General features: G+C 45.9%; 1 protein-coding gene across 8 annotated transcripts in view; it reads left to right on the top strand.

Moving 5' to 3' along the window:
• Positions 1-22,326, top strand: part of Armc2 (armadillo repeat containing 2) — a 109,920-nt gene that overhangs the window by 16,116 nt on the left and 71,478 nt on the right. For 6 of the 8 annotated variants that reach the window (XR_003948649.1, NM_001034858.3, XM_030244989.1 and 3 more), the window contains 3 exons: positions 1,769-1,937; positions 9,039-9,228; positions 21,670-21,746. Coding sequence is in view for 5 of the 8 variants with exons in the window: in NM_001034858.3 (NP_001030030.2) it covers positions 1,769-1,937; positions 9,039-9,228; positions 21,670-21,746 (436 nt within the window). In the remaining 3 variants the exon portion in view is untranslated. Of the gene's footprint in view, positions 1-1,768; positions 1,938-9,038; positions 9,229-21,669; positions 21,890-22,326 lie in introns of those variants that run through there. The other 2 variants (XM_006512653.3, XM_006512654.2) reach the window with 2 other exon arrangements.

Genomic DNA, 22,326 nt, shown 5'->3' with positions numbered 1-22,326 from the left:
GGGGAGATTAAAAAGTAAAAGGGACAGTGCGCTAAACAAAGCTGCCACTATTTGTGCAGATAAATTAGTGTGACTGTCCTCAGAATAGACCCCTGAAAGACCGGGTCTTTACTCCACTGAGGCTGGACCACAGGCCTTCACTCTGGGGAAGAGTTCAAAGCAACGGGGAGCCAGCTGTGATCAGCTTGCACGGGGAAGGGAGCTAGCATGAATGAGCTCCTATGAGGGAGGTAAGAAAGTCCATGTGTGGGCAGGGGCTGCTGTCTCCAGATCACAGCTGAGCAAACTCAGAAGCAATGGCCTTCCAGGTCACACTGTGAGGACGCCACTGTTCTTTGACTGCCTTTATCCACCATGCTGCGGCGTGTCTTATTTACCCTTCTCCCATGCCTTTAAAAGACTCTCTTCTTCTAAAGTCACTAGACCCCTCTTTATTCTGTATTCTGTTCTGCCAAGGGACAAGAGGGAATAGGAAATATTTTGAAGAATATCATCATTTTGAAATACATTCCCAGCAGAACCCTCATGTAGATGCCTGTGCTCTAATCGTACATGTGAGAATTTGAGAGGATGTTTATAGTAGTTTCCCACTAGGGATTTTTTTTTTAAGATTTGTTAATTAACTTGCTGGATAGAGTGATTCACTCTTTCATGTGTTGTGGAAGTGACTTCGGAGAAGTTCCCTTTAAATATGTCTGACTGGAGCTTTAGAAGCGCTGGCTGCTGTATTCCTAGACAGATAATGTTGGAACCAGGAACAACAGGGTGACTAAGCCATACTGTCTCTGGGAACTTCTGACCTTGATTGAAGGCCACAGACCTTTGGAAGTTAGGCTACTGGGAGCTCTGGGTGTCAGCTTGACAATTACAGTCTCCTAGACAGATAACTGTTTGCCACCATAAGTGACTTGGCTTTTATAAATCAAATATGCTAAGCTAAGCGGCAGAACAGTTCATAGGATATACTGACAAAAGCAAAAATTGTGTACATGGTCTGTCTGTCTGTCTTTGTCTATATGTGCATACATGTTTGTGTGTATATCTTCTGTATGTGTGTGTATCTGTGTGTGTCCATGTGTGTATGTGTGTATCTACATGTATATATGTATGTATGTATATGGCTATATGTGTATGTGTCTGTATATTTGTGTGTGTTTATATGTGTGCATGTATGTGTGTACACATATCTGCATGGGTGTGTGCATGTCTGCATGTGTATGCATGCATGTGTATGTACATGTATATGTCTGTGTGTACATATATGTATATGTATATTATGTGCATGTGTATGTGTATATGTTTGTGTTTATATATATGTATGTAAGTGTATATGCATATATGTATATGTATGTGCATTTGTATGTAGACATATATATGTATATATGCACACATATGTTTGTGTGTGTGTATATGTGTATTGTATATATGTATTATGCACATGTGTGTACATGTATATGTATGGGTATATGCATATATGCATGTATATTATGCACAGGTACACATATGGGTATTATATGTATATGTTTATATGTGTGTATGTGTGTGTGTATGTATATATACATACATATATATATATATATGTATGTATATATACATACATACACATATGATGTTAAGTAAGATGGGCCAATCAGACAGTAGATGCAGAGGTTCCACTGAGGTCAAGCTAAAGTCCTAGCAGGGGTGGGTCAGATTCAGGGTGGTGGTAGAGGTAAGCCCTATTTGAGACACAGAGACTCATGGCAATCGTTCACAAATCTCTTTGCAGAAACCCAAAGCTCCAGCATCTCCCGGCACAGAGGATGCCTGCCTCTCCTTCCCTAAAGCTCCACTGGACCCTGCAAAGATAAGAAAAATCAGTGGGGCCCGAGCACGCTTCTACAGGGCTGCGTCCCAGGGAATGCTTCTGCCTGACAGATCCCCTCCTGCCGCCCACTGTAAGGCCCGTGACATCCTGCAGACCCACACAGGCACTCGGCTTGAATGTGCATGCAAAAGCTTTTTTTTAAATGTAATTTTTTCTGGTCCTGGATAGTTCTTACATGAACTTAGACTATGTTAATATTGGCCAAACATTAGCTAAGAAAATTGTTTACATATTTCTTTCCAGTTATTTATAAAGAATATCTAGGTACCACTTGAAAAAAAAAACGCATTGCTTGGTAAAAAAGGAGTATTAGGCTAAGTGTTTTCAAATGGGTGGCTCGCATATATCCAAAAGAAGTAATTTTTAGGATCGATTTTTAAAAGTTGTTAATTTCATCAGAACTCAATGAGAACTGGGCCACTCAGTGGGTGGTGGCACCTCCCACCAGCCCTGACAACCTGGGTCTGATCTCTGGAACCCAAGAGATGACAGGAGAGCACTGACTCCTGAAAGCTGTCCTCTGGCCTCCATACCTGTGCCATGGCACACATAACAATAAACAAAAGTATTAAAAAATATTTTTAAAAAGTAACGAGAATCCTGAGTCTCATCATATGCACCAACCCAGCTTCAACAGCTATCTGCTCTGCGAATGTGCGAGCACGCGTCTGACGGGACACTCACTCCTGCTGTGAGTACTGACCGTGTGCCTGGGCCCACAAGTGGAGGCAAAGAGTCACCGTGTAAGGAGCATAGCAGGTGGATCAGTGATACCCAGGCCCATGTAGGCTCCCAGGTGCAGGGACAGGAGGATTGATTGGGGGCATGGCAGGAAGTTTAGTGGATGACACTAACGTTGAAGGAAGTGGAACACAAGCAACGGGCCCCTCAGCATCAACAGCGTGCAGGATAAGTCCTGTGTCTGAAGTCTTCAGTTGTTGCATGGGTTGGTGTTCTACTGCAAACTGGTTTCTCACTCTTTGTGGTCAACAGTGTGGGAAGCTTTCGTGGGAAGTTGACTGCACTGGGCCTTCCTCATTACGGATGGATGAGGCAGGGCTGGCCCATCGTGACCCCGGTGGTCTACAGCATCCACCTGGGCTGCATACCTCCATCTGAGCATCCTGCTTGCTTGGCTCGCAGACCTTTATCTTAGATTACCCCCAACATTCAGAAGGCAGCAGGACCTCACAGAAGGAATTTTTCTTCTTGTGGGAAATCAGGTGTGGTGGTCCTAGGTCTCCTTCCATAGCAAAGCCGCTGGAGCTCAGTGGTGTGCACACAGCCTGGGGTAGGATCAGCAGGCCACACGTACCCAACTCACTTCAGGTAGTTAGTTCCCCACTGGGTCATGGTTATAGAGGAAGAGGCAAAGCCATACCATAATGCTATAACCAAATATATCACGTATCAGACAGTTTGGTGTCCTCTTCTGTCTCTGTTCCAATACAGTCTCTGTCTGAGTCTGTTATTTGTTGAGCTCCTGACTTAGTGTAGGGTACCATTCTAGACCAGCACAGTCCTGACCTCAGAGCATCTTCAGTTAGGGATGATAGAGAAGTGGTGTCGGAACAAATACGTGAGACTAAAGGGTTCTCACGGGCTGTGAAGAAGATAAAGTAGATAACAGGGTGTCGAGTGACCATAATTTCCATTAGATCTGGGAGCCTTGAAGAGGTGACATATGAGTTGATGTGTTCCTTAGTGAGACGGAGGCAGCCATGGACAGCCTGTGGACACAGTGTCTACGTCAAAGCTCAGGCAGGCTGAAAGGCCCGTCCTGTGAGTGAACTCAGCGGCAGCAGATGCTAGCCATTGAAGGGGTCAGGAGAGCTAAGGCTGGAGGGCCGTGCAGGTCCTAGGAACACAGACAGGGGGCCTGCCTTGATTCTGCCTATTATGCGGGTCAGAACAACAATCAAGGCAGAGACAACCTGGCTTGTGGTTTCAGTTGAAGAGCAGATTTCAGTTGTAGCTACACCAGAACATTACCTTGGGGACTTTAGTCTAAAGTATAGAAATGGTCCCCAGGATGATCTTCCTAGGGAATCTTTCCATCATTCTACCTCAGGCCTGTCAGACCAATAGGGATTGGAAACAATAAAAGGAAATTACTTGCCAAGATGAGAAGGGAGAAAGGAGCCCGAGGTCTCTTACAAATGAACTTGCCTACGCCTGAGCTCATTGAGGCAATGGCTTGCTCACTTGTTCCTGTGGATGTGAAGGTGGCCAGGGAGAGAAACCTTCCCACTGTCCTTGTCCTCGGTGCTTTCCCCCTCCCTGCCCAACATCCTGGCCTTGGCTTGAAGGTCACAGTACTTCCAGTCCCTGGCTGGAAGCCAGTGCCTCCCAAAGCACTGGGGCAGGCCTTCATTCCAGCCCTTTACCCACTTGGCTTGGCAGGGGCCCATATCTCTGACTTCTGTGTCTACTCTCAGGAAATAATGACAGTAAGAAGCCATTGTCATTTTAAAAGCACACATCAATTAAAAGAATACTGGAACTGCCCCACCCTGAAGTCCCTGTCATTTATAGAGCTTTGTTCTCCATTGTCTAGAAAAGATGCTGTGTGGGTCATTGAGGCCCCAAAGCCATCTGAGCCTGGACACCTAGGCTGTGCCCTTCCCAGGGTGTGAAGTCATTTGTAGCTGACACCCATGGGTGGGTGGGGCTTGGGTGTGGTGGCAGATTTGGAATTCTTGGGCTGTGAATGGCTCTGTGGTGATCTTCCTAGGCTCAGACAGCTCCAACACTTAGTGTTCAGGGCAGGTTTGAACCTATAGCTGACAGCTCCCCAGTTATACAAACCGGAGGCCTCTGCGCAGCGCCGCTGTATCCCAGTCCCTGCCACATTTTCCATCACAAGCCCTCTGATGCTTCATAAAGATGGACTCCTAAAGCCTTTAGTGCATCTTGCCTCATCTCTGCCTTGCTCCCTTTAGATTTGTTCTCAGCCCTTTAGTGGGTTGAAGAGTTTCAACACAAGACCTTGGGAACTGTCAACAGTCTGGTGATGCCCAGCTCCCAGACACTAGTGCTGCGAGTAGGTACCCTACCCCCTAAATCAGAGGACCATGAGGAACTTTCATAGTCCGTGTCCCATAAAGCTTTAAGCGGTCCTGAAGGAAGACACATTAGATAGCATCCTCACCCCATGGTCAAAATCCTTCAGAGGACCTTTGCGCCTCCCAGAGTGATGGCCACACTGAGTTCTAGAAAGTTCCAGACGATGCTGCTGGCAGGATGTTCATAGCTGCTCTTTGGAAGTGGGTTTAGAGTTCAGGCAGGTCAGGGAGGCACTGCTCGTTGCTGGCCCTGGAGGCCTGTGCTCAGGATCATGCTAGAAAGCTATGGACAAGGCCAGGACAGCTCAGGATCGTGCTAGAAAGCTATGGACAAGGCCAGGACAGAAAGATGCCCAGGGTTCATTCAGTCCCAGTTCCCAACTTGCCCTGGCTGTGGAATCTCTCAGGAAACCAAGTGGTCTGTTCTAAAAGGCAGGACCTCCTCTGTAAAGGTCTGGACAGAAAATATTTTAGGCCCAGTGGTCCATTCCATCTCTAATATATTCAGCCCTGCCATTGGAGTGTGGGAGTAACCATTGCTGATTTATGGCTCCTGAAATTTGAACTTCGTGTGATTTTCATTTGCCCTAATGTATTATTGTTCACTTTATTTTCTTTTCTCCATGCCCACCCCATCCCAGCCACTCAAAACTATGAAAGGCCATCTTTATTTTGCAGGTTATTATAAGACACAAAGCAGAGTAGATCTCCTGTCTTCTGCCCAAGGGGACAGAGTCCCACCTCCTTTGTAAGAACAGCTGTGGTGATCTAGCCCTAGCCTGGCGATGCTCCAGGCCCGGCTTGCCTCTCCTCTTGTATCCTAGCATCTAATGCACCCATCAGTGACTTTTCTGTGACAAAATGCCCAATGGCTGAGTCAGGACGGGAAGAAGGTTTTACTTTGGCTCATAGGTTTGAAAGGACATGAGACAGGCACAGCAGGGAAGGCGTGGTGGGTGGGCCAGCTCTATCTGTGGCAGCAGGAGCAGAAGGCGCCTGCCTTGTTCACACCTCTGCAAGAGAGGAGGCAGGAAGCAGGTCCTAGACTAGAAGCCTAGAAGCCTGACCACCGGCCGGCAGCCCACATCTCTCAGCGAGACCCTACCCACTAAGTTCTGAAACCTCCCAAAACACTACCCCCAGCTGGGAACCAAGTGTTCAGACACAGGAACCTCTGCTGGACATTTGCCACTCAAACCCTAGCAGGGTACCCCAGGGACTCCCGCCCCCCCTTGCTTCAGTCCCCACGCACCCAGCTGTGTCAAGGGTCAAGCAGAACCCTCTGCATTATTTTCTGGACTCAGTACAAAAGACAAATTTGGAGAACTTCATTTTAAAGTCAGCAACTGGAGGAAGGTACCCATCTGCCCTGTGTGTCCTGCACACCAGATGCTGGCCTCGACTCTGGACTTAGGCTCCTTTTCGTAGTTGTTTGCTTCCGGTTTGCCTCTCCAGACGCTCCGAGGCCCCACCTCCTCTCTGCATCTTGCCCAGGTCCATGCCCAGCCTCTTGCTTCTGTTATGTGTCTCCCCTACTAGATCAGCAGCCTCCGCTGGCAACGTGCTTCCCTGTATCTCTTGTGGTCTGTAGCTGTGCAAACGATTCCCGAGACAGAGCTGTTCCTATGCCATAACGTTGACAGGAGGTGGCTGTCTCCTCTTGAAGTTTACTTACCCATGGGCCACAGTGGAATTCTACATGTGTCCAGCAAGTGTATCAGGGAGAGTCAGTATATGTGCTTAGAGATGTTGTTGTTTCTTTGTTTTCCTAGTTTGGGTTTATATAAAACCTGGTATCCCTGGAGACCAGAAGAGTGTCTGATCCCCTGGAACTGGAGTCATGGAGAGTTATGAGCCCCTATGTGGTTCACTGGAAATCAAACTCTGGTCTGCTGGAAGAACACCAAGTGGTGTTAACCACTGAGCCATCTCCCCAGATGACATAGGCATTATAGCCCTGGCTGCCCTCAAACTTCTGATATAGGCCAGGCTAGCCTTGAACTTTCCAAAGTCCTTCTGCCTCTGCCTCCTAAGTGCTGAGGGTACATGTTTCTGTCACTGTGACCAGTTGTGACTGGTTTATCTGGCTCTCCATCTGGAGTCTGAGTGTCAGGCCAGCTCTCCTTTGTGGGAATAATGGCAGGTTCTATGCGTGAGCACAGAGGGGTACAGCCCCTCTGTCTGTGACACTATTGTGTCCCCTTCCAGAGGATTAACAGACACTGAGACAAGTAGTGCTTTTTGCAATGCCAAAACCAGAGCGAGAGACTGAATCCAGCTCCCATCTAAAACAGTATGTGCTTTGTAAATTAGAAGTCCTTGTTTAAGGTGATGTGGTAGATGGGCACAGGCCAGAGTCAGGATTCTTGGGTTCCAGTAATAACAACACTAAGCCCAAGCTCTGAGCGTCCTGATGCCATACAAGTCACTGTACCAGGTCCCATCAACTAATCCTTACCTGAGCTATGGAGATGGTTGTTGAAGGTGGGAAGGCTGAGCAACATGGACACATTCCAGAGATGATGCTCTTGAACCTGAGCTTGGTGGAATTTAAGCCCAGGCCCCTCCTCCCAACACAAGAGCCCCAAGCCAGGCAGCTGTGGGCCGTGACCTGGAGGCTCCACTCTTGCTCTGAGGTCCTTAGCTCACTTGACATCTCTTTTGAGTTCTTAACTCTGTCATCTCCACCGGTCCTTCCAACGTCAGACTGTTTTGGAAGCAGGGGGCTGGGACCAGCAGATAGAAAGGGGCTTTGTCTCATTAGCTTTTGTTTGCTGGTTTCTAAATAAGTACAGAAAACCTTGAAAGTGTTTTTTTTTTTTTTTTTTTTTTTTTACATGAGGCTCACTTCATCTCAAGCCCCATCTGCACTGGGGACATTTACCCCCTCTTCCCTTTTGGCACAGACTCGTCTAGTGGCAGGAGGATGACAAGCTACCCTCGTATCTCTTTGCTGATAGAAGAGTTGTGTTTTCAGTATAAGAATCTGGCATGCCTCAACTCAGCATATGTTTCATTTGGGGATGCACTGGGATCTTGCTAGACCGCCTGCCCCTCTTTAGTGGAACCCTTCTTCCTAATGGGTCATGCTGTTACTGCAGGGACCCTATGACCTGCAGCCCTCCTTCAGGAACTCTGTCTAGCTCTTCCACCAACACCGAGGGCACACCCCTGCTTCAGAGTCTCTGTGCCAGTGCCAGCTGCTCATGCTGCTCTGAACCCTGCCAGCATTCCCTCTCCTTGCTCTACCCCTACCCCCTCCACCCCTTCCACCCCTTCCACCCCTTCCATTCCCTCTACCCCTTCCATTCCCTCTACCCCTCTCCCGTGGAAACTGCTTTCTGCCTCCCTCGAAATCCCCTCCATTCTTTTCCACCTTTCTTCTACTGATTGTGGTTTGCTCTTATTAAAACATTTTGTAAACTTTATTATTGTATACTACTTATAAAAAGACATCCTGTAAATACTTCCTGTAAATAGAAGTCCTCTAAATAGGGAAATCTCCTGTCACTGATATATCACTTCTACTTGACACTCTATAAAATATATATATGTGTATATATATATATATATATATATATATATATATATATATGTATGTATATATATATGTGTATATATATATATGTATATATATATATTTTTTTTTACACTAAATCTCATGTATCCCAGGGTAGGTAGTAAAGGCTAACCCCGACCTCCCTAACCTCCCTCTACTTCCCAATTGGCTGGGATTACAGGTGTCAGCCATAAATTATTTGTAAATAGAAAAAGTAGTCTCATTATCTTTAGGAAGAATTATTGTCATGGGGCCCAGGGGTACTTAAGCAGGAAGGTAGTTTATAAACTTAAGTTCCTGTGTCTTCCTTCAGGTTGACTCCAAGCTAATAGTTAATATCCTATTCATTTTTTTATTCACATAATTGATGGTGCCAACCCTGAAACTATATATAGTAGAGTTGAATTATGCACAGAGATGTGTTGGTCATAAAACCTCCATTCTTGATTACAAGCAAAACTTTTATACAAAAATCTATAGACTGCAAACAAAAAAACATTGAAAGTAAGAAACTTGCTGAGCGAACTTACTTGCCTTGCTATTTCAGCAAAGACCGTGGACGAATCCAGCAAACCCGTTAGCGTGGGGAGTTCTACAGCGAGAAGGAATGGGACTCATTTGACAGCTTCCAGTGCCACTGGCCAGTTAAAGAGTCCCCCACTTCTCACCTGCGACCAAGGTTTCCAAGAAACCACAGAGCAAGAAGTGTCCCTACTGTCTCAGCTCCGACGTGGAGGGTCAGTATTCTCTGGTATGAAGTATTCTCTTGTGTGTCGGGGTAACCATTGCCTCTCACCGGTTCTCCGGCTTATGTAGAAGATTGGTTTGCTCTATCCCTCTTAGAGAAGCACAGTTTTAAATTCATGCACAGTAGGAGAGGGTTTTTCTCTCCTTATGGTTGGCTAGGGTTGGTTTTCCATCTTTCCCGGTTGCATCCTTAGCAACCCCGCATGATGGCCGTAATGATGCACCACAGGGCTGCCAGACGTGAGGCTGGATGGTCTAGCTAGCCCCGAGTGACTGCTCAGTGGGCCTTCTGTTTGTGTATTAGTTGGGATTCCTGTTGGGCCCGGAGACTCCTGTGACCTCCTTTGCTTTAGTCCACTGTTGTAAACTCCACAGAAACTTGGATTAACTATTTACTGTGCTAACTCTTAGCTAAAACAGGGGCATCCCATGGGTCCATTTGCCCCTGGTACACGAATGCTTGGGAATTATTTTATGCACCCTTCTTATATAGGGCTCACCAGAAGCACTTTCTTACCACACCCAGGGCTTATGGAGGGGGAAAAAAGCACATTTGGGGGAGGGGGGTGTTCATTCTTACTCTTTACTAAATCTTGACGCTCTACTAAAACCTTAAATCTAGAGGTCGGAGCATCATATAGAGCAGAGAGAATAGACTGTGCTCCCCAGTCCTGGTCAGGGCTGATGCTAAGATAAGGAGGGTCACTCAGTTACAGATCTCCTTTTTTCTAGAACTTTCCATTGGGTCATCATGGACAACTGCCCAGTTCAAATTTGTTTAACAAGATTAAATTCCACAGGCCATTTTAGGACCCAAGTCCTTGATGTTCTCAATTTAGATTGTGGAATCTGACGTTGGCTCTTCCACAGGGACCACCAACCTCCCCTCCCCACCCCACCCCGCTCCGCTCTACCCCACCCCCATCCCCAAAGCAGCCACTGTCAGTTTGTTAGTTTGGCTGAACTGACCTTGTCTACTGACACAGCCCAAAGAGTGTCACAGGGAGAATTTATATTAGGCGACCTAGAAGTGCTCGGGATATTGCTCTACATTCAGAACGTTTTTCATATCGAGGGAAAGTATGTAGCTCCTTAAGTGGGAAGAGAGCAATGTCAAATTAGGACACTGGGAGTTGAGCACGAGACCTCAAGCAGGCCCTTGCTGTGGCTCTTCCCAGCTGGTGAGAGAGGCACAGGCTGAATGGGGTGGTGGCAGGGCTTGTGCCCTACAGGAAGAGAGCATTTACCCCCGGGGCAGCCATCCTTACGGTAATGCAAACTGACTGAGTACAAACAGACAAGAGCCAACCCCATTGTTTATTTATTCCTGAGAAACTTCAGATGTTGCGAAACAATCACACACGCCAGGGTTCATTATGCCTCTGTCTTTCTGGGACAGCAGGACATCTTAGTGACATCCTTTATCCTACAAACAGCAAAGGACAAACCCATTAGGGGGATGGTCAGCCTCTTCCTCAGGCCTGTCGAAATGCCCAGGCTCCTTCCCTTTGTCCCGTGGGATGGTTGTGTGCCGTTTGGAGTTTGCTCTCAGTGATGTTTCTGGGCTCTGAGTCAGACTCACCTCCTTCCAGCACGGGGTGGAATTTTCTGAAGACATGCCAACAGAAAAGTTTATATGGTGGGATTAAAACAAACGAGAAAATGGAAACTCTTAGCAATTCTCTCATTAATTACATTTGTGAATCAGTCGGGGACACTCAATAATCATTTCTTGTAAACATTTAAGTGACTGTAATTCCAAGAAAGGGCCTTCACTGAGCAGTGGAGCAGTCCCACGTTTGCTGGGTGCGTCCTCCCCTCAGGTAGCAAGGGTTTTTGTTTTTATCCTAATCCTGAGAGTGGAAAGAGGAAGATTCTTGTCAGTGAACCGGGCTGGCAGGCAGGAGACAGCAGACAAGACATGGAGATGAGAGCTGGCTGAGGCGGGGTGGGGGGGATGGGGATTCGGGAGGTGTCTGGGGGGAGGGTGCGGATGGACTGGACAGAGCAAAGGAAGCCGCCGCTTGCTCCCCACACGGGGTCCTGCGGGCTTCTCTGGCTGGGGAGAGGAGAACAGTTTGTTTCCGAAAACCTGCGTTGATTTGCGTACCTTCCATTTAAAATATGGGTGATTCAGACATTTGGGAAGCTCTGGAGTTTAACTTTATGCTTATTATAGAAATTTTTTTTTTTTGCTAAGAAGGTAGCATCGGAAATGCAAAGGTGAGACCTGAAAGAGAAGCCCAGGCGCCCAGGGAACATGGTCTTCATCTGTGTGCCAGTTATTGCAATCTCCATGTGCCCACTAGAAATCTGCTGGTGGCTTGGAGGGCCTGCTCCTCACCCACACTCCATCATCTCTTACTCTTTTTACCACGGGGATAGAAAACAGTAGATCTGGCACTTTGTAAAAGTATGTGTGCTGGTCCATCCACCCACCTATTGATTCATCAAATCCCTCTATGCAAGTGTGTAAGTCCGTCTTATGGCTTTGGAAGCACTGTTCAGATTGTCCTGGATTGGGAATGAGGCTGGAGAGGGCAGATGACATCATTAGTATGGTCACCCTGGGTAGCGATCACTGGGAACAGTGCAGGCTGCTCACTGAGAGCCAGAGTCTCTCTCTCTCTCTCTCTCTCTCTCTCTCTCTCTCTCTCTCTCTCTCTCTCTCTCTCTAACACTTGATTTAGTTGTGTGCTCTTGGCAAGTCACCTAACAACCCCAGGGACTCTGACAGCCCCAGGGCCCTGCCTCATCATTTATAAGATGGAAATGGTGGCCCCTTGTCTCCCTTCTCCTTCAAGCCTCCACAGCAGGTTGTGGAGTGCTCACTAAGGCTGGAAATCCTTGACTGCAGGATGTCAAGGGCCTTTAGTATGGCTGGAATAAGGACAAAGAGCTGATGTGGGAACATACACTGACTATGATGACCTTAGGGAAGTAGAAGCAGGGGACACAGTCAAGGCCAGTGTACAGCAAGTTGGAGGTTGTCCTGTGCTATATAAAACTCTACCTCACAAAGCAGTGAAAGAAACGAAGAAGGAGGGAGGGAAGGGGAGGGAGGAAGGAAGAAAAAGGACAGCCTTCTGATTAAAGAAGCAAAAGCAACAAGCAAGAAAGTGAAGCGGCAAAGATTTTAAATACATGTCAATGAAGCATAATAATAATAATAATAAAAATAATAATAATAGTGACTCCAACCTGGAACTCTAAACATCGTCTGAAGGGGAATGAGCTTGTCTGCTTTGTACTGAGTAAATGCTCAGACTTTGTTTGGGTGAATGCTGCCACTCCTCTCTGACCTGATTCCCCAGGGCCTGCTAGCCAAAGGTCCTCAAGTGCCCAGCTCAAGTGGTTAATGAAGAAGAAATGAGCAGCACAGCTTATCTAAGACAGCCAGGGACTGCTGGGACTCTGGTCTGCACCACGGCTCCTGAAGAGGGTGGCCTTTCTCCTGGCTCTCACGTGGGGAGGATGACACACTTTTATAGCTTATGGCGACCCCGTGGAGAGAAAAGGCCTACTCAGGCAAACAGAGCTAAGGATGGAGACAGCAGTCAAGTTCAATGATGATTATTAAGCTCCTGGATCCAGCTCTACCTGATGGCTGCTTCCCACACAAAGTGTTCTTGTCCTTCCTTTTACCTTACCTCTTTTCTTGGGTCTGGGTGGGCACAGTTTATGTATCTCAGATCAGGATTTTTACATGGAAGTCTAGTGAAATTTCCAGACCCCGTGAAATCAAGATGAAAACAACAGATTGAGGGTTGAAACACACCTCCGACTTTGAGAAATTTCATTAGACATGAGTCTCTTCTTCACTAAGCTGCTTGTGACCGGAGAGACAAGACCTAAGGCTGTGGGCAGACCTCAAAGAGAAGTAAAAAAAATGTCCCATGGGAGACTCCATTCAAGACACAGAGCCTGAGGTGACTGGAGGGTGGGTGCATCTCAGTCTTTTTATTGCCTGTGAGCAGAGGTGGGAGGGGGAAGCAATGGGAGCTACAGAGGGCAAAGAGGTTCAGCAAATTAGAGCCAGAGGATGCTGTCTCCTGTGCAGGAGGGCTTCTCCTCTGTGTGTGTGTGTGTGTGTGTGTGTGTGTGTGTGTGTGTGTGTGTGTGTGTGTGTCAGCGGTTGCTCTATGCACACCAGGGAGCACGACTCCCTAAGCCGACAAATCAATAAACCTGGGTTCAAGTGCTTCACAGCTCACTCTCTCTGGATCCTGTGTGGCCTCAGCAAGTAAAGACGAAGAACATAAGGGATAAGAAGTCTCCCAAGAGTCAAGCTACGCGACAAACATAGCAAAGACAGAGGAAGAAAATGCATCACCAAAGAAAGGCCCCAGGAATCTCAGTGTCTCTCACTGTCTCCTAGGAAGCAGAGTGGGGTGGTGGGGCTCTTGGGGTTGCAGAAATTCCCGTTGGAAATTATAAACCCACAAGATATTACGAAAGAAAGAAAGAAAGAAAGAAAGAAAGAAAGAAAGAAAGAAAGAAAGAAAGAAAGAAATAAAGAAAGAAAGGAAGGAAGGAAGAAGAAAGAAAGGAAAGAAAGAGAAAGAAGGAAAGAAAGAAGAAAGAAAAGAAAGGAAGAAAGAGAGAGAGGTATAAACAGAGGGAAAAGCCACACAGAGACATAAAAATTAGAATAAAAGAGGCTGGAAATGTGAGATGTGGCAGCCAGAAGAAATCACAGAAGAACTAGGAGAAGATAAAGATTAGAGGATGCGTAGGCAGAGAGGGAGGAGGAGGAAACTTGTGTTTTTTTTTTAAGAGAGTCCCCTCACTTGAAGGTCCTTCCAGGCAAACTCTTAACTTGGAACCAAGTACCAGACACTCGTGTTTCCTCAAAGTTTGCAACAACCCTCGGAATGTCAGAGCAAATAAACAAAAGAAAAATTAAGATATTCTAAATGCAAACTTCCTGCAGTAAAGACTTAAACCTGAGGCTCAAATGGACATTTGGTGTCCCAACAAAATCTGGCATGGGAAATTCACAGTAAGACATTTCCAGCTCCACTCACAATAGATGCTCTCTGTAACTCTTGGTTTAGTGGAGAAAGCATCCTGCGGCCAGTCACGCCTAACCAGCAAGCCGCCCGAAAGGAAAGAAGGCGCACTGGTCTCCTGCTTCAGCCAACCATCACTGAGTGCCAGAAGAGAGGAGTAATGCCTGTTAAGTTGTCAGCACAGGAGAGAGACAGAGGATGGTATCAGCAGTCATTTGCCCTTCATTAAAAAGGCAGCAGGTAGATACTTTTAAATATTAATGAACTTAGGGAAGTGTTCATCATTTACTTTCTAGAAAATTCTTAGAACAGTGGATCAGAGTTCAAAACTATAAATAGAAAAGGCACGGGTAAAAGTGTCCATGGTGAGTACTGACTTTATTTTCCTTACTAGGACTGAACAAACAACCTGACCATGATGGTTAGAAGAGCAGAAACCTTGACAGTGTGGTCAAAATGGTTTCGGTACATCCCAGAGGCAGAGGCAGGCGGGTCCCTGAGTGTGAGACCAGCCTGGTGTCTTCATTGAGGTCTAAGAGAGCCAGGGCTACATAGGAAAACCAAGCCAAAACAAACAAACAAAAACCCCAACAGACAAAAAACAAAGCAAGCAAACAAACAAAACCAAAAGACCAGCTGAGCAGTGGTGGCGCACGCCTTTAATCCGAGCGCTTGGGAGGCAAAGGCAGGCAAATTTCTGAGTTCGAGGCCAGCCTGGTCTACAGAGTGAGTTCCAGGACAGCCAGGGCTATACAGAGAAACTCTGTCTTGAAAAAACCAAAATCAAACAAACAAGCAAACAAACAAACAAACAAACAAAAAACCAAAAGGCCACACCCTGCAAGTGGGAGGAAATGAGTGCAAATCTCTCCACTTCAGTAAGGAGTGGGTTTTCCAAAGCTGCAGTCTGACACTGGAATAATTTCACAGTGATGGTGCAGTATCCTAACGATTTTCATTATTTTGTTTCCCTTACTTTAGAGAGATCTTTTAGAAACTGCTATCCCTTGGCAAGACTCGTCTCATCTGGGGCTCTTCGGTTCCTACGGTTTCACCTCGATTTCTGTTTCCTCTGTTAAATTCGCGCAAACTCGATACTTAGACTTTTTTCATTACAATAGCATATTTGATATGATTGTATCCACCCACTGTCCTTTCTGCTCACCCTTCCATTCCTTCTTTCATGCGTGTGTGCTTGTGTGTGTGCGCATACATGTGCATGCGTGCATGCCTGGGTGTGTGTCTATGTGTGTGAGCAAAATATGTCTGGAACAATATTTACCAAATAACAATGTTTGTTTCTTGGATGTGGGATCTGGGAAGATTTTATTTTGTAACATTCTTTGTACTTTTTATTATTACCTGGCCTTTTCAAAATAATAAATGTTATTCACAACAAAAAAGTAATGTCATTATTCTTTTAAGAAAGGAGGCTAACATGGCTGAAATTTTTTCCGTGTGGAAAAGACAGACACAGGCAGAATGATTCTGTAGGCATAGAACGCTGACGCTTGCCACCTGCTATGTGATCCTAGTATGAATAGCCTGGCTGTAAGGTGCCTCGGGTGTGTCAGGTCTTGCTGCTGAAGTGTGGCCTTGGAGACACATAGAAACAGAACCTCAGGCCCAGACACTCCCACCTCCACTGAGTTTGAGTGAGAAGAGGAAGGGACCAATGCCCCCTGATGGCAACATTCCAAAATTACCGTCAAAGTGTCGGGACCGCGAAGCATCAAGGACTGTAGACTTGATTGATCAAGGGCTGAGTCAAAGTCCAGTGTTTGCTTTTGAGGATGAGGTGTGTTGGAACCTAGCTGGACTCATGCATGTGCGTACTGCCTGTGGCTGAGGCCCTGCTACAGCAGCTGGGATGACTGTTTGTGACTAAGAGTATGTAGTGACAAGGTATAGAATAGACCTGGTCTGAATGTCTTGGAGACACTTTGAAAAATGAAGTGTCTTTTTCTTAAGACAAAGAAAACTTCTGTTCAGGTTTTGCACGTTTGTCTTTTGTTATAATCATTCTTAAAATTCTCTTTCTTTCTATAGATGTAACCTTTACTAAAACGGATTGTTTTTCTTAATTCTAAATCTAATCAGTTATTAACACCAATATTATTGTTACTGTTTATCACTTTAAAGAAATAGTCAAAAAGTTATAGCTGAGGAGCCAGCTGTGTTTGTCTGTATGTTCTAATTTTTTTGTAATTCTCAAGCAAAAAAGAAAAAAAAAACAATTTAAATATTTTTTTAAAAAACATAATATTTTAAATAGTCGCAAAAAAAAATCTATGTAGTGGTGACTTTGCCACTTGGCTCCCTAATTGTAAAATATATAAAATACTAGCTGGTCCATTAAGAAAGCATTTGCTGATTCCTAATTGAAGAACTGTCATCCTAATAACTAGAAGAACTGTCTTGAATTATAGCAAAATCTATATGTTTAAGATATTTTAAAGAGCTATTATTTTATTTCCTTGGCATAGTTATGGTCCAGGAGTAGTGTGGCCAGTCCGACTGACTGCACCATCCATTCATGGGCTGCAGGGATCTGTCAGCCTTTGTATGCCATTGCCTGCCAGAGTTGGTTCTAGTATTTTAAGTGCAATGTAAGACTCTTGGCAGCAACAGGGAACAGAAAACTGTATATCTCCTGAAACTTGAGAGATGCAGAGGAGAAGCCCTGGGAAAACCAAATTGTTCTCACATGGACTTCAGCCTGCAGCCAGGGCAGAGCTAAGGGCACGGCAGAGGTGTAGAGCCAACGCCCTTGATCCTTCCTTACCACCAACTCCTCCAGGGTTGTGTGAACCAGCCACCGGCACTGGTGTTCTAAGTCCTTGGGAATTAGGTTTCCATCTGTAGACGGATGACCTAACTAATGAAAATGGTGGTTTTCTGCCTCTAAAAAGAATTTCACCAAAGAGCCCAATGACTAATTTCCGGATTTTTTTTTTTTAATTTGGACACATCAAAAAAAAATCATTGAGAAAAATTTAATAATGTTGTTTAATAACATGGAGCAGTAAGCAGGGAAGAACAGTTTTTCTGGACGACTGAACTGGGACCCAGATACATCTGATAGGCAGGAAATCACTGCCAACACAATGCCGGAATTTAATAACGATGCGAAGGTCTGAAGTGTGTGGGGCATCTGCCTTAGCTGCACATGGAAGAAATGGGAGTTAACTAGTAGTGGTTTGTGACCCTCGAAACAGCTATCGTGGCACCAGGCTGCATCGCTTAAAATACCCCCCCCCTTCTCTGGCCACAATGTGAGCTCAAAGCTAGTGTCCTTTTATAGGGACATAAAACAGACTGACTGTAAACAAATGGGCCCACAAGCATTTGAAGGGCTCAGGACTGAGTAGTGAGCATGTTAGCAAACACATATTGATGACTGCCATGCTCCAGATCATTCTGTCTTTCCAGCAGCCTCAAGGTGGGAGCACTGTGATGGGAGCACCGTGACTCACCACCCTTCTGTACAGATGAGGAAACCTACTTGTAGTTAAAATAAAATGTACCCACAACCACACAGCTGTCAGGGGGGCGTAAGCCACAGGAGAAGGTGTGAAGAGATGAGGGTGGCATCTTCACATATTTAAAGGGTTTCTAGGAGGAAGAGAAAAATGTGTTCTGTGTGGTTTCAGTCAGTGGTGCAAGTTGCGTGGAGCACATCTGCTCCTCTTCCTCTACAGTGACCGAGGGATTTTCCCTCCCATCCTCGGGATTTTCCCTCCGTTCTCTTCCATGAGACAGTGAAAGTAGCTCACCTTGAGCTCAGAAATCCTCCTGCCTCCGCCTCCTGAGCTGTTCTTTTCTTGGTACCCATCTTTTCTGCCCACTCCTGCAGGGCTTCACCAGCATGGCTCAGTGGATACACAGCAACATGCTTTGGGCAGACAGCACCTCTTTCCTCGGTCCCCAGCTTTTGTGACCCCATCCTCGATTGAGTCCTCTTTCCCTGCATGTAACAAATACATTTCTTTCTTCCTGCTTGATGCCTTTGTCCATGTTCACAAACGCCCTGGAGACCTGGGGTCTCCAGGTCCAAGCCCCTCTTCTGTGTCTCTGGTCCTGGGTGGTAATTTAAACCTTCTCTGATCTCTACATCTTTGTCGATGATACGCCCCGACCGACACCTGGCATCAGAAACTCAAGCAGACAAAACCCTACATTGCTTGACCCTGTAAACTGTCCCCGTTAACCTCACCATTTCTCTGGTAGGAACCTGCTTTCCAGGTCCTCCGGGTCTACACTCTGCTCTTCAGATGCTAAAATCAGCCCCATGTTGCAGTAACTTTTCACATCTTTTCCAGTCCCACAATGATCCTGGGATCATGGTCGCTCATTCTTTCTCTTGAATGCTCTGTCATCGCGGCCCCAAACCCCATGCCTCATGTCACATCCTCGAGTAAGAAGCTGTACGTTTCTTATTGGCTATCACTTAAGGGTCCACAGCAAATCCCACAGGTCCACAGCTGTTCCCAGACTTCCCAGCAGAACCTCTTCCTACCTACCTCACCAGGTCCGAGCGAGCCCCTCCTTGCGTATCAAACTCTCATGCACTCATTTTTCTGGGACAGCTTGTCAGTTGCTAGTTCCATTTCTACTCCTTTAAAGGGCACTTATAGTCCATCCTTCCCGCTGTGCGGTCCTTTCTCCTCAGCATACTCTCAAAGTCTTTTGCACTTTTCCGTTAAGGTAGATTTTTATCCTCACTGGAAAAAACATCTTCTGGGCCCATATCCACCTCTGCTTGCTCCCCTAGGTGCTTATGGGCTCAAAAGAAATGAACTAGTGCTGACAACTCGCCAAGTCCCCTCAGTGAGCTGGCTGACACCCGAAACCGAAGCATTGCAGTAGATTTAGGAGGGGAAACCAAAGCCTGGTAGTCTTCCCGAGGTCACAGGCTGTGAGTGTTGACCTAGGATATGAACTCAGTGTCCCCCAAACCATGATGACTGTGTACGATGGCAGTGGGTCCCAAGTCCATCTTTTCTTGGCAGCCTCGGGGAGCAACACTGCCAAGCCTGTGCATACCGATTGTCCTTTTCATTCTTTTCTAGAAGGGAGGTGGCACAGATGAGGTGTCATGGAGGCAGCCTTACCCCTGGCCATGTCTCAGGGAGAGTGGACAGGCACTGGGTGGGGGCAGGGGTGGGTCTGTGAGCTGAAAACTGTCTTGTTAGATTTCAGTGTTTATTAAAGGGACACACACACATATATGCATGTGCATGTGTGCACACACACATGTATGCACGTGTGTACACACACATGTATGCACGTATGCACACACGCGTACACACACAGAAATGAAACTCTTGATCTTAAAAATGTCAGGTTATATCTAGAAATTAAAAATATAGGAACTTCCTTGCTTTCCACCCCATTGAAGTTTTGTTTGTTTGTTTGTTTGTTTTAATTTTAGGATTTTGTGTGTTCTGATAGATGTGTACTCCTGCCACAGTATCTAGTGGGCAGAGGACAACTTTGTGCAGTTGGTTCTCCCCTTCCACTTTTATGTGCATTCTGGGAATCAAACCTAGGTCACCAGGCTTGCAGGGCAAGCACCGTTTCACCTTGAGCCACCTCAACAGCCCTGTTATTTGCATCTATTAGTTACAGATAATAATGGGTTCCATGACAATTGTCATGCCCGTATCTGATGGATTTTTTTTTCGTTTCACCTCCATTACCCTCTCTCGTCCCCCCTCCCACTCTTGTTGAGCATATGTGAGTGTGCACGTGCGTGTAAGTGTGCATGAGTGTGTGTGTGTGTGTGTGTGTGTGTGTGTGTCCCAGTGAGTTCCATTAGGGTTGGCTAGAAGTGTGGATGAAGGTTTGTTTATAGGAGTCTGGATGCCTTACCCATTGCTACATCACAGAAGACAATTTCTCCCCCTCTCCCATCAACCATTAACTGTGTGAATCCGCTGGGGGAGGGGGCAGGGTGTAGGGTTGGTTTTGTTCAAATAGGGTCTCATGTAACTTTTTGTTGTTGTTGTTTTGGTTTGGGTTTTTCAAGACAGGGCTTCTCTGTGTAGCCCTGGCTGTCCTGGAACTCACTTTGCAGACCAGGCTGGCCTCGGACTCAAAGATCCTCCTGCCTCTGCATCCTGAGTGCTGGGAGTAAAGGCGTGTGCCACCACTGCCCTGCTCTCGTGTAACTCATGAAGTCTTGCTTCGACAATCTTTCCATGGATTGAGTCCTTTTGTTCTGTCTTTGAGGGAATTTGTCTTCATGTTCTCTGTTTTATTGGCTAGGAACATCTTGCTGCAAAAATTCAGTTGTTTCAGAAAATTAGAGCCTTTTTGTTTTAATTGGTCCTACCAAGTTTCCCTATTTTATGACAAAGAGAAACATCTGGACTTTAAAAACAAAACCAAAAACATGTTGACAGGGAAAAAAAATACTAAAAGTTATGTGAAGAGGCTAAATCTGGGGCAGGGGGGTGGTGGTGGAGTAAAGACCAAGGGCAAGCACTCAGGAGAAGAGGCAGGAGGATCTCTGTGAGTCTGCTGCCAGCCTGGCCTCCAGAGTGAGTTCCAGGACAGGCAGGGCCACACATAGAAACCCTGTCTGAAAAACAAAACAAAAACAAAAACAAAATGATAATAACTTATATATTTATTATTATTTAGATTATTGTTGTTAATATTATTAAAATCAGTGTGTGGAATTATCAAAAAGAAATTGTGTCAGACTTGCCATTTTAGCCTGAGTGACCTTGGGAATTTATACAGATCTTTAAAAGGCAATACCTTCAGGTCAGCTGTAAGTGGGGAAGCCAGGCAGCAGAGTCAAGTGCCTCCATAGCTAGCCAGGCTACTCGTACGCTTCTCATCTGAGGACTGCCCAAATACACTGTCTACTTTTTTATTTTTAACATTTAAAATATTTCTAAGAGTATTTTTAGAGACTATTAATTGACTTGAGTTTTAAAGTGGGAATGGGACGTGCTGTGGTGCAGTGGAAAGAACAGTGGGTTGAAAAATCCCGAGCTCCGCATTCCAGAGCTGACCCTGCTCATGTGACCTTGGACAGAGCAAGCTGGCTTTCCCTTGGCTGGTTTTCTTCCTCTGTTTCTTGTTGTAACAGCGGCCTCTTGTGGTCCATATCATTAACAACAACCACCACTACCACTACTACCTCACCCCCCAGTCAATTTTGGATTTTTAAATTTATTTTTTATTTTTGGTTCTTTCCAGTGTTATATTTCATACTGTTAAGCCAGCAGACTTGTGTTCTCACAGATAAATCTTAGGAGGCAAAGGCAGGTGACAGCAGACAAATGGGCACCAAACCCATCTCTTAAACTAGTCTCTGTAGTTTCTTCCAAGCCTGACATGAACAAATTGCAGTTTATAAAAATGAAAATACTTCTGTGTCTCATCCATTGCTCTTCCTCCTAGGGACCCTGGGAAACGGCGTGCCAGGGCCTCCTCGTGCCCTAGCAGCTCAGACCTGAGCAGGAAGGAAACCAGGGCAGGTGAGTGTGCCTCTCTGCCCTCAGCATCATAGCAGATGAGAGTGCCTCTCCTCCTTCAGCATCCAGAGCAGGTGAGAGTGCCTCTCCTCCTTCAGCATCCAGAGCAGGTGAGTGTGCCTCTCCGCCTTCAGCATCCAGAGCAGGTGAGTGTGCCTCTCCGCCTTCAGCATCCTTCATTCTCAAGATCTTTGTGCTGTTAAACAGTGTGACTTGTTTTTCAAAGACAAATGTTAGGTGGAAGTCAAGGAGAGTCTAGAGTGCCACACCGAGCCCTTAGTAACTCTGTTCGACAACTTCAGGAACTGGATCCAACTTGCTCAGAAACCATTTGTTTTCTAAGTTTTCATTTTTCACTGCCGTCTTAAACCAGTATCCAGGTCTGCTGCCTTCAATGTAGACAGAAACTCACAGAAATTATAGCTTGAAGGTATCTGGAGGGTTTGTGTGCAGATTTAATATCAGTGTAAATCTAAACTTAAGTTCAAAAGCATTGCCCACTTAAATGAAGAAGGTTTTAATTCTTCAAGATTTTTTGTTTTTTGTTTTTGTCTTTAAAATAAAGAAAAAGATACAAATGTGG

Source organism: Mus musculus, chromosome 10, assembly GCF_000001635.26.
Source record: "Mus musculus strain C57BL/6J chromosome 10, GRCm38.p6 C57BL/6J".
NCBI classification, from domain to species: Eukaryota; Metazoa; Chordata; class Mammalia; order Rodentia; family Muridae; genus Mus; species Mus musculus.
The sequence above is the reverse complement of the archived record's forward strand: the minus strand, read 5'-3'. Positions and strand labels throughout refer to the sequence as shown.